The sequence below is a fragment of the Aplidium turbinatum genome, chromosome 11 (genome assembly GCF_918807975.1).
Source record: "Aplidium turbinatum chromosome 11, kaAplTurb1.1, whole genome shotgun sequence".
In the NCBI taxonomy this organism is placed as follows: Eukaryota; Metazoa; Chordata; class Ascidiacea; order Aplousobranchia; family Polyclinidae; genus Aplidium; species Aplidium turbinatum.
Genome location: NC_137482.1, coordinates 5623156 through 5636208, shown reverse-complemented (window position 1 = coordinate 5636208; position 13053 = coordinate 5623156). Strand labels below are relative to the sequence as shown.

The 13053-nt window shown below is 34.6% G+C and overlaps 1 protein-coding gene across 1 annotated transcript; it reads left to right on the top strand.

Annotated features, from left to right (window-relative positions):
• Window positions 1–1143: 1143 nt before the first annotated feature.
• LOC145779758 (histamine H2 receptor-like) lies at window positions 1144–11252 on the top strand. The gene is made up of 9 exons (XM_082591399.1): window positions 1144–1217; window positions 1740–1868; window positions 2868–2997; window positions 5020–5148; window positions 7212–7357; window positions 7914–8044; window positions 8995–9126; window positions 10215–10353; window positions 10942–11252. Exons 1-9 carry the CDS (start codon window positions 1144–1146, stop codon window positions 11093–11095), a joined length of 1164 nt encoding a protein of 387 aa, XP_082447525.1. The 3' UTR covers window positions 11096–11252.
• Window positions 11253–13053: the final 1801 nt, after the last annotated feature.

Genomic DNA, 13053 nt, shown 5'->3' with positions numbered 1-13053 from the left:
AAAATATAATGGAGGCTATGTTAGTTCTATTTAATGTTTAAAAATTTCTAATGCATTTAACTGCTGCATAGTTTTAAAACCAGTTGATGTGTCTCGTAATTATTCCAGCTGCTTTTCGTCTCTGAATTGTTTTAGACGAGTAGGCCTAAAAAATCTAAAAACAGTTGTCATCTGTCGAATTTGCCCGCCATAGATTGGCCTGGGACGACTAAAATACCTGCGCAGTGCACACCTGTAAGAGAGTAAAACATTCATGACAAACGTTCCTCGATAGAGGCCAACACTATGTTATATATTTCTCTACCAAAATAAACACATTTTGGCTAATATATTTTATACGATTCTGGTGTAGACTTTGTTTATTTCATTCTATGAAGACTTCAACCCAAAACCGTTGAATTTGGACTTTAAACTTAATTTTTCAGAAAACCAACATTCTATTGCTATGATAATTGATTTTCTATAAATTTTTGTATTAACTATAATTACATCGCGGTGTAATTACCTTTTTTTTTTTATAAATTAAAGCCGTTTACAGCCGCGTATACCGATTAATAACATGTGCGAAAAGTTGTAAATTGACTGACCAAAGAAGAGGCATAGGTGGTAATTAGCGAGTATTTTTTTAATTTGTGTAGTCAGAATTCAGGCAAGACTATGTTTTCAACTCAGATGTGATATCTGATTTCATGACAAGGTATGCTTAAAAAGAAGTGCATAAAAGTACTTACATAAAAGTTGGAGTGTAGTTAACTTGCAGATCAAAATTTAGGTTAGTTGCAATGTATCGTATTGCATTGCATGGTGTTTTTCTTTTTCCTGAGAGATATTCATTTTATGGTTTTATCATAGTCGAACAGGAAAAAAGTATAAAGCGACACTAAAATTTACTACACTAGTTTGTAAATCGCAGTTGTTTTAAATATAGCGTAAGATATAGCGTTCTAATCGCGTAAGCGGTAAGCATATAGGCTATCTCAAAAAAACTGTTAAAGCAAAAACGTCTATTTTTTTCATTAGAGATCCTTGCTTCAGAAAATTAAAATCATCAAAAAATATCTTTTGAGTATAAGTTGGAAAAAAATTTGGCTTTCTCTAAACTTTCAAAACAAAATTATGAATTCAAGTTTGGTACACGTAGCCATGGCAACGTTTCCAATTGGCACTGAGATGACAGCAACGCAATTGTTAAGACAGGATAATGGACGCAATAACAGGTAATGTTTCAAAATTACGATTAGTGATGTAAATTGACACTTCAAGTGCTGTTCAAAACACATTTGTTGTGTTCTACACTATTTAGACTGCAAATTTCCTCATTTTTGTACTTAGGCCTATATACATAGGCTAGTAGTCATAAAATTATTTTACTGTATCGTCAAGCCTGTTGAATGTTGACCCACACTTTTAAAAAGTAACAGAAAGTTAAAATTTTTATGAAGTTAATCTTAATTATTTGAATGTTAGTGTTCATTTTCAGTACTTTGTCCTAAAATAGATACATTCAACAAAACGTTCCATAAACTACCATTTTGAATCATTAGATTAAATCTTCGTTTACTGATCTTTCGATGACTTTTGCGCAAACTGATTATTCTTGATTGACTAACCAGACAATTGGTTCCTTTAGAATAAAATTTCTTGGCAGCCTACACAACTCATAGCAAGCCAATATATTTTGACTGCATTTTGCATTTGATAACTGAAGCATAACTTTATCCAAACATTTTTCTTTGCAGTTGGTACAAGTCTAGCATGGATGACACTAAAATAGCGTTTTCCGCTGCAATTTTGATTCCTTTATCCGTTTTCGGAATATTTGCCAATGCAATCACAATGACAGCCATCATTTGTTCTCCAAAATTAAAGTAAGAGGCAATATATAAGACTAACTTGTGACACATTTGATGTTATATCGCATCTAAGCTATGGCTGGTTGTTTAATTTGGAAAATGCTGGTAAAATGGGAAGAAAACCAATTAATTTCTTCATTTTTGCAGAATTAAAATTTATTGTTGTATTGTTGTGCATTCATTATTTCTTTGTGCATCACCAAAATTTACGCGTTATTCAGCATCAAAACTAATAATTATAATCAGCACAATTGTAACAACTAAAACACAAATTTAGAAATGATACAAGTTTTGCTTCCGTAGACTGGAGAGAAGTAATTTTAAAATACTATACACAGATGACTGATAATAACTTAATGGGATTGAATAGCATCATTCAAAACAAATACAATATACTGACTGACTAACAACATAATAAATTCAAACGATTTCGTCAAGAGTTCTTTGCTTTCATCAGGAAATACCTAATAGGCCTACATCTAAACAAAAAACAAATAACCGTAAATAATAGTAATGATAAGTGACTGAACAGATAGTTGCAATACGCACTGAGCTAAGCACACAGAGACACACACACAATACAAGTATTGGATACACTAAGTTGATTATTATAAAAAAAAGTAAAAAAAAAGTACAGTACATGTCTTACTTTTCTACAGCCCCTTTGATGCAGCCTACCATTCTGCAGTGAAAAGAATTAAATTTAAATCGCAACGCGCTAATTTTTGTCGACCTCAAAATGTTAGTCGTTTCAATCCGTGTGAAAAATATGGTTTGTTGACAAAGGAATTCTCAATTTTACACCCAAACAAAAATGTCAGATTGATTTAGCTTTGAAAGATTGAAATAATACATAACTTCAACCTCAAAAAAAAAATGATCACAGTTAAAAATAGAAACCAAACATAATAATGTGTTCTAGTACTTCACGTTAACAGAAAGTGAAGTTTTGTTCAAAAAAGCAGCATTGTTTATAGAATACAAATTAAACTGATGTGCTTTTTATTTTTATAGATCGCTATTCAACTACATCATACTTAGCCTGTGCATATCAGATTTTCTTTCTGCTCTTATCAGCAACATATACCTTTACCGAAGAACTTGGGGGTTAGAAAATTGGACAATACCATCTTGCTTTTGTCAGGTGAGTCTAACCTATAGGCTTTCGTTTTTATGTGTAACAGCATTTGTCATATTAATTTTAAATTTATGTCATTCTCAAGTAGGCTAAGGATCGTAAATCCTTTCAACATGAAATTAATGCAAGGTATAGAAGCTAAAATGTAATAGGAATCGTCTTTTTTACTCTGCATTTTAGCTTAGAGTTGCTGCACCAACTGTTTAAGAGTAGGTTATGAATTTACATTTGCATAGCTTACAAGCTATTATTCTTTTTAATGTGATGGTATTGGTGATTAATTAAACTGATAATAGTGTGTGAAATCCAATACCTGTCTTTGTCCGAGGATAAAGATCCTTACAATCATCAACTTATCAAGATCAAGCGGCGCTGGTTCGACTCTCGGGTTGTGCGCTTGAGCAACGCCTTTTCGGACTGCTCTCCATCCAGCAGCAACTAATGCAGGGGTTCCCAACCTTTTTAGCTGCTTTTACCCCTTTGTCAAGTCAGAGCATTCTTCGTACCCCCAAAAAAATTCTGATTGAATTTTTCAGGTATATATTGCTAAATTAAATTGCTTTTATAGCTCAACTAAACGTTAAACCGATATTTTACACAAAAAATGCAAAAATCACAAAAATAAATTAAATGTCAGTTATTTTGTTTGTTACTTCTCAGTGAGATATTTGTTGCTGCTTCATTGATAAAATTCGCTCAAACGATGGTTCGGTTTTACTCAAGGCAACATGTAAATCATCTTTCAGTTGCAAACGATTTCTGTACTTATTCTTAATATACATCATGATCGAAAAGCCACTTTCACAATGATAAGTTGTTGAGAAGGGAATTAACACTGTCATGGCTTCCAGAGCAAGACTTGGGAAGGCTTCATAGCAACACACCAAAAATCTTATAACTTTGATTTGTCAAACAGCACTTTCAATGTTTGGCAGCTTTTTATTTCAATGATGTTCTTCAAATTGCTATCATCCGACATTTTTGTTAAATCAAAAAGAAATGGATTTATAATCCAATGCTGGAAATAATTCAATTTATCAACAGACAAGTAACCATCGAAAGAATCAACCAGCATCTATAGGAAATTGGTCTAACCTTGTAAAAATATTTTTCTAAACATTTTATCCAAGAATAAAATTAGGCTATCATATTTGAGATTTTTTTATATTCTAGACTTCTTGTCTTTACTTGTTTCGTAAATTGTTCGGTCACTACTTCCTAAAGCACAGCCGATTTCTGTTTCCCAAACACTGTCTTTTACACTAGTTCTAGAGGTGGATAGTAGACCGTTTGTAGCAGATTTACAGCATTGAATGATCTTCATTTTTTGTCATACAGTATATTGTTTTTTCGTTTGGTTGGTCAAAAACAAACTTAACCGAACGCCTCCTTTATTTGTGCATTTTATTCCTAACTTTGTGCTTTGTTGTTTATTGCTGGCAGCAGCAGCAAGTAAAAAAACAACGCATTGTCATGAGACAATGAGGCTTTTTACTAAAGAACAACAATTATTTGTAGATAATTATTTTTTTTTTTCAAAGCAAAGAACGCAATGGCATAATATCATTTACAATTCCAAAATAAAACTGTACTGTGAAATCTGTTTGAAAAGCTGTTCTGTGACCCAAGTATCTTCGTACCCCTTGATGTTCAATCTCGTACCCCCAAGGGGTACGAGTACCCCCGGTTGGGAACCCTTGAACTAATGGATGCTGAATTGAATACTTCATAGGTAGCAACACTTTGACAATCGGAAACTTCACTCTGTCGATCTCGGTACCCGGCCCTCTGTCAGTGGTTCAAAGCCTTTACAAGCATGCAAAACTACCAGGAATAACCTATCAAAGGCTTTGTCAGTCCGAGCATAAAGATTCACAACCAAACCAAATAGCGCTTCGTTATGCCACAATGTATTGACATCTTATCGTACATCATTCTGTGATAAAAATTCCACAACCCTCACTAAATACTTCTTAAGATTGTATGAAACAAATAACCAACAAATGTGAATCAACTTATTTTAATTAGATTTCATGGGGAGGAGACCACGCTACATCAGTAGCAACTTCGTTACACATTCTTCTTTTCGCCGTGATGCGTTTCATTTCCAGTGCTTTCCCACATTTTTTCAAAAGGATTAAAATCCTCCATACAAAGGTGATTATGCAATAAATTTATTCAAGCTTACATATTTGTTGATCTTAGAAATATCGATGTAATCAACTTTCATATTAAACCAACTGTCTAAAATTAAAGTTAACTTAAAAAGTTCACCATTTATATTGTACTTCCTTATTTGCAGGATTACTGACGCGTATATATTTATTTTGTCATATTACAGTACTGTAAGTTTTACCGGCGTACTGTATAAATGTTTTTATGGTTTGTATATTGTCAGATACATTACAATCAGTGCCGGATTAACCATTAGGCAAAGTAGGCACGTGCCTACAGGCCAGTCAAAAATCCAGGCCACTTTAAAACCAGTAGAAATTTAGTCATGTTTTCAAAATAATTAGTTTCTAAACAAATAAGTATTTATCTTAACAGCTCTGTTTTTTCAGATGAATTAAAGGTTGCAAAAATCGTTAAACAAAGACGAATTGAAACATGTTGCCACTTCCTTTTTGGTATTTTTAAAAATTCGCATTTCCGTTGGGCGACGCAACGAAACAAACGTGAAAAAGAATTAAGAAATAACTTCCCATCAGAATTTCGTCAGTTTATGTGCTGGTACAGACTATAAAGAGCAAAGACGCGATGAAACAGCAGAAAAAGGAAGTGCCCAGAAGATGTTTAAAATGCTGCACACTACTGGTGTTTATAATGCATTTCCGAACACTGAAGTAGCACTTAGAATGTACTTGTCTCTAATAGCTACGAATTGCTCGGGGGAACGTTCGTTTTCACAACTGAAACAAATTAAAGACGTTAAACGATCAACAATGTGTCAACAACGTCTTGGTACACTGGCACTTTTGTGTATTGAAAGCGATCTACTCTAAGATTGACCTCCAAAAACTAGTTAACGCGTTTTCAATCATAAAAACGCGCAAAGTTGTTATTTAGCCCACGTACCCTGTGTTATAGTTGCAACAACAATCTTAGTGACAATGATTTCGCAACACTGATAATTCTAATTTTTTAGTTGGCAACCCTGATTTTCGGGCCACTTATAAAATGTGCCTACAGGCCAGTAGACCCTTAATCCGGCACTGATTACAATACTACCGTATAGGTCTATAATAAAAACTCTTTCAACTGTTTTGAAGTATTTTCAAGCAAACATTTTCAGATAGTTTTCGTCATCGCAGGAAATCCTTGTACAATTTTTTATATCGTTCTTTTTTTTGGATAAACTAACTTTCAGATAGATAGATTTCGTCTTGCGTAAGTTTCAACACTGGGGTTACACCGTGGTAAATCTTGAAAAAAGTGGTGTGGTCACAGTGTATTGTTTCTAAAACAAGCATTGCATCAACAAAATAAAAGAGAGCAAGAGCCAGCCTTAAGAATGCGGACTTTTGCTTGAGGATTCAAGTTCAGGGAAAAAGTTTAACATTTTTGTCTTGTTTCTCGCAAAGTATTGAGTAGTTTTTTTTGCTTGAGAATAGATGACTCAATTACCGCCTCTCTAAGATTCATTTCTGTAGTTGAGATCTTAACATATGGAGCATAAATATGAACTCAGAATAACCTACCCAGACAGCAAAGTTCGTCATTTTTACATTCACAACGTCAGCAGACATTGAATCAATGTAAAAATGACTGGGTAGGATCACCTTAATCATTTATTGGCTACGCCCTGTTTGAACGTTCGCATAGGCCTTAGGCATGCCTTAGGAGACTAGAAAAAAAGAAAGAAAAAAAACAATTAAAATGTCACAGTTTTTAAAAAATCCAAATTTACAAAATTTAATTGGTCTACTTATAATATTCTATTTAAATAGAAGAATCTATGAGCTGTCCTACATCAAAATTAGTTAGCCTACTAGTTCACTAAAAACCTTATCAGCCTGTTTCACCTTCTGATGATTCTGATAAGGTGAAACAGGTTGTTAAGGTTTTTATTGAACTAATAGGCTAACTAATTTTTATGTAATTCGCTCTGCTTGGCTTTTCGCTGGGTATTGAGCACGTTTTGTAGCATTAATAGCATTTATTGTTTAAGTTTTGTATTAATATTTTACGACAGCTAACCCTAATTATGTATGTTACAGGTTTGTTTGATTTTTATTTGGTCTGTTGCTGTTACCTGTGGCTTCATACCTTTTACAATTTGGGCAATGCCCAATAGAATTCCATATTCAATCGGATTAAATCTGAATGATAAAAACTGGGTCCTTTGCAGCATCGGACCCGACTGGTAATTTTGTTTTGTATTTAATTGATATAACCCATCCTCATCATAATTTTTTTGTTGTTTTTAATGACGACAATACGACGTGTCGAAAGCATTTATGAAGATCTTTATTAACCGTAGACTAAGCTTAGTGTTTTTTTTTCGTAAGTGTTAAAAAATAAATGTGTTGAATGCGTTAATGTCATTGCTGTTATCCTATAGCGAGACTATAAAAAAACTAATTGCTGTACATAATATAATAATTTACCAAGAACCTTTATCACTGACAAGGAAAATTTTATAGATTATTTCGCTGATTGATATGGTACAGTCTATATTCTTTGGGAGCTATTTTTTGTCAAATCTTTCAATAAGCGAGAGTCCTTATTACTTTGGAAAAAATAGGGCAAGCGTGTAATTTTGAGATCAGTTGTCTGCTTCACAACAACGATTTGCTAGGCCAATAAGGTTAATTTAATGATTCAATGATATTTGATTTCAACATAGCCTACCGTACAAATAGATCTGGCCTAATGAGTTATTGGCAAAAATGTGAATCCTAACGTAAACGACTGCTTAGGTTTAAGCCATTCAAATCTTACACTCTGGTGGGATACACAATGTTATTTTATGTCCCTCTTGTCCTCATCTTTTTGACTTCTATTGGAGTGTCGGTCGTTATTTGCGTTAGGAGATCAAAAAGAGTAAAAGGTAGGCCTGAAAACTTTTAAAGGGTTATTTTCATAGCAGTTTTTGCATGTGGACTTAGGCTATATCACATGTGATGGCCTAATCTATTTTTAAGTGTAAAAAAATTGGATAATCACTACACGACAAAGTAGGCTATAATTCTTACAAATAGAAAAAGTTAAAATTCATAAAAAGTTAAAATGTAAGTTTGGGTGAGTGTTTCATCTAGAACTGTAAATTGCAAAGCTGGTTTTAGGAGATTGTTATGACGTGAAAATCAAAATCACTAGCTGTGATGTAGTGTTGAAGAAAGTATGATACCATACACAAATGGTGTGGCAAATACGTGACCAATTAAAGTTGTTTTTCGTCCTTGAAATTGTTGGAAATATAAAATTATGGCCTTCTCACGACCACTTAAGGTGCCATGCGGCGAATTGATTAAACTGCTCAATCTCGATGGATTTTTTTTTTTCTTTTAGAAAATATCTGTGATAGAATGAGCGTATTCGCATTTCACTTTTAATTTCATCAATATTTCAGAATCTAACGCACTGCGCTGCCTGGATCAGTTACGACCTATTGAGAGACCATCTAAAATCTTTTGCTTTAACAAATTGGCAATTGACCAAATTGTGAAGAAACTTCTCTGCTTATCTAAAGATCAGTACGCTAGTTCGCAGACTATAAGCCACATGAAAAGCTAAAAACAGAAATATTAAACTTTCAACAGTAAAACAGCTAATATATTTATAAATACCAGTTTTACATATAGCCTACTCTTTACAGGAGTCATATTATTTTTGTATTAAATGCATTGACCATCCATCTATGTTTAATACAGTACCATCGCAGTTTTCAATAAAAATTACTGTGGTCCACAAGTAGCTAGTATAGTTTATAACCGTAGCCTAAATAAAATTACTTATTAATCACGTTATAATGAAAAAAATATTTCTCATGTTGCTTAGAAAGAAACCAAGGTAGAGTATGTTTGCGAATTTCTGAAGTGGAATCAAGTCGACAGCAAAAAGAAAATCAAGCAATACTTCAGTTGGCTCTTATCGTAGGGTCTTTCATGCTAGGATATATTCCCGATACGGGTAAGGTGTAATATAAAATTTACGATGTCTATCTACGTACGTCCTCCCCGTTAGCTCAGTGATTACGCGGCCGACTCTCGGGATGCGCAGGCTCTCGGGATGTGCGCTTGAGCAACGCATTTCGGGACTGCTCTCCATTCAGCTGCAACTAGTGGATGGAATAATTTCCCGGCAACAACACTTCAACAATCGGAAAACATGACTCTGCAAAATCTCAGTAACCGGCCCTGCGTCAAGAGCCTCCACAAGTATGCAAAACTACCAGGAATAACCAATCAAGGCTTTGTCAGTCCGAGAATGAAAATTTAAAACCAAACCAAACTATTTTGTAACGTCACTTGTGCATTAGCGTAACTCTGCATTTTCTTTATAGCCTATCAAAAGATATGTAAAAAAAGTTACTGAACACCCAAAATTGTAATATAAGATCTTGCTGCGTATTTCTTTTTCCGGACACGTGGGACATTTGTAGAAATTTCTTTAAAACTGACTTAAAAAAATTCTAAGAATTGAATGTTTTTTTTGGTTTAACGATAAAATGGTTTAACGAGGTTTTAACCAATCAAGGGAGAATTAGCAAACCGATTATTTGAATCTGTCGTGAGGGACCGTTTGTCTTAGAGGCCGACCGGTTACCATTACTTTGTATCAAAAATGAAGACCTTTTTCTAGACACACGAGTACTTTCAACCGAAGTAGGCTATATAGGTCATGGCTTAATAACAATAGTAATGTGTATTTTTCATAGCATCGTAGATATATTTGTATCAGCAAGTGCTTCAATTCAGCAATTACATTTCAGCTACTTCTAAATCAACAAATGAAGTTTACCTTCTCACGTTGAACAGGCTTGGTCATCTCTTACTAAACTGAATTTGTTGACTTGTGACATGTCAAGTTTCTGCTTTCTCAGTTTCATCATTTACCAACTTCAGCCACTTGCTAAAATGTTGTTATCCCAGTTGTCACTTGCTCAGATGTCGCTTGCTCAGTTCACAACTGCTGACTTGGAGGAGACTCCATTTTAACACCACCGCACAATGATAGCCTATTTGAGAAAATGTTTTATTATCCATTTTTACTTTTAGCGTATCATATTTACGTCAGCCTCCGGGGACCTCCAACCAAGAAAAATATAGAGTTTGGATGGTGGTTTGCAATGGTGGCTTATATGCTTCTTCGAGTGAGCGAATGTCTAAATCCTATCTTTTACAACCTTGCTTCAACGTAAGTTTTCGCTGTGTCAAGTAACTAATCATACATAGCAGGCCTACTTTACAGTAACATTGACAGGGGAATCCAGGAGGTACTTTTGAATCCGGGATGATTTTAAGGGCTTGTAACCTTTCCAAGGGGCCCGAGAACAGAAGTCATCGCGTATTCTTTGAATATAGTGCATTTTTTTCTAGAAGTGTTTTATTTATTTATTTGTCCATAGAATTCAAATTTTTAACAGTCATCACACAAGATATCAGACTAACACAACACCAAGCAGGCTACATCAAACAGCATACAAAGTACTGCTGTAGTGAATATAAAATGTAGAATTAAAATAGTAGGCTAATCAGAAGACATAACACTGCGCAAAAGCAAATTAATTGATGTTTTGCAACGTTCTACAAATACATAGCAATTTTTTCTTAATAGAGCATCAAAAGTTAAAACGTCGTTCTGTACCTGATAGCTTACACTCTTGATTTCGATTTAGGTCCCGATAATCTTATTGGTACCGAGCGCAAAGTATCCTCTCATTGGCCCTGCTACTTCATACTTCAAAACAAGCAAAAACTACGTTTAAACTGTGTTTTTTTTTAGCAAGATGAGAAAAGAAACCATAGAACTATTCAAAAAGTGGAATCCTTTCTCAGTCGCACCCGCTGATGCTGGTTCACAGAAGCAAATGTGCACATTGAAGACTGTTAGCCAGCCATGCCCAGCAAAGCAAAAAACGGAATTTTGTCTTGTCTGATACGTACTTCGTATTTAATTATTATAGATAGTACATTTTATAAAAATTGTAAATGAAGGCACCCTGCGACTAAAAATTCATCACTTTGTTATTGATTCTTACATTGGAATTCAAAGTCAGTTGCATTTTGATATCTCTATCATTGGTGATAGCTCAACCACTAGCCTACAAACATAAAAAAATTAACAACTAGCCTACCCAATTTATTACACCCTGGGTAGAAGTGAGTGTTTTTTTCATGTTTGGCACATAGCCTATTGCTTTCGTTGTGATGGCTAGAAATAAAAGCAAAGCGAACTGAACTTTTCAACAACTAATTTCTGCCAGGATCCTTATCTGCTTCGCCATCGCACCGCTGCTGTCTCTGCTATGTCATTTCATTCTGTCTATTGTAGGCTATTTTTGGCTGCATTATTAATGTCTTGTTTCTTGCTTTTTCTTCACTTGTTCAATATTGATATTTCTCGCTGCCATGCACAGTAGACTATTGGGGCCTACTCTGCTCATTCCACTCAAGTGTTGGTGTTGCTCTTTTTTTTTGGCTGTTTAGCTCATTGCTCACCCAATGGTAAGCATATCAGCTTGTGCATTCAGAGGTGGAAAAAGCAAAATTTAATTATCATTTCAAATATATGAAAGAACAAAATTATGCTAATGTGAATAAAATTAAGGGTAATTTGTAGTAAACTCCGCTAAATTTTAGGTTTAGTTTTTGCTCTTGACGTTTAGTAGTAATCTGAGAACGTCTGCACAACGTTCGAAAGGACGTGGGTTCGACACCGCTCCAGAGCACGCGGCTGTGTCACTTAATTAAAGACACTAATTAGCAAGCCAAACTAAGGGGAGCAGCTGACTCGAACACTATATGTCACTTCGCTGCTTCCTGTCGTCTGTTGTATCGCATCTGTGATCGCAGTGTACTTTACAGTATGTTATCGCGGCGCAAATAAAAGCATGATTATTATTATTAATATTTGTTTATTAATATTAATATTTTATTATATTATTATTATTATTATTACCATTTGTCATTTAACTTACCGTAATTTTAGGACAAGTGATTATATGCTGTCATTCAACACCCCCCACAACATTTTCTTATTTACAAATTTTCATTTCCATATAACTTGATCGCAGGCTGCGCTTTATAGCTAGGGGCGCAGTCAGGAGGGGAAAAAGGGGCAATCCTCTCTCGAAATATTTCAAATAAACATTTCATCCTTTATGTTACCGCATGACTTGACAAAGTTTTACTACAGGTTTATCTGAAAGTGCTCTCAGAATGCGCAATTAGGCTATAGGGTATTTTTAATTTTCTGGAGCAGGCCATCCAGATCCCTCTCTGGGTGCTTCACTTTCGCCGACTCGTTGCCGGGCTCACTGACATGTGCAATAATAGGCCTAGCTTGCTTTTTTGATAACCTCCGAACACTTTTTTGCCCCGTGTAGCTAATGATTTCATAAAAATATGGTTTTCTGACTTATCATTGTAGTTATAAATCACATTGCGTGATAATCTACAGGCTGCGCAAAAAGTGACGGAACGTTGCGTTATTCATTCAATACCGGGTGATGTTCACCCTTTGTGAATTAGGAGAAGAGGAAAATTTAGAAAAACTTATTGCAAAACAGTGCGTCTCGACAAAGCAAATTTTTTTCGATATGATTGGCACGAATGCACAAAAAAAGTTAAAATAATAAACAACAAACACAGGTTACCCAGTCGCCTGATAAAAAAAAAAAAAACAAATAGCAAAAGCAGGTGAAGAATGTTAGGCTAAAGACTATTCGTTAAGACTATAAACTCGGTGTTATTTATGAATTTCCAACAATAGGTAGCAGTAGCACTCTGCTTCTAAACAGTTGATTGTAGCAAGAATTGACAGGGAGTTGCGTCCATGAAACTGGCTCATCGTATAGCCTATATCCGTATATCGCATCAGTAGCCTAATTCATGC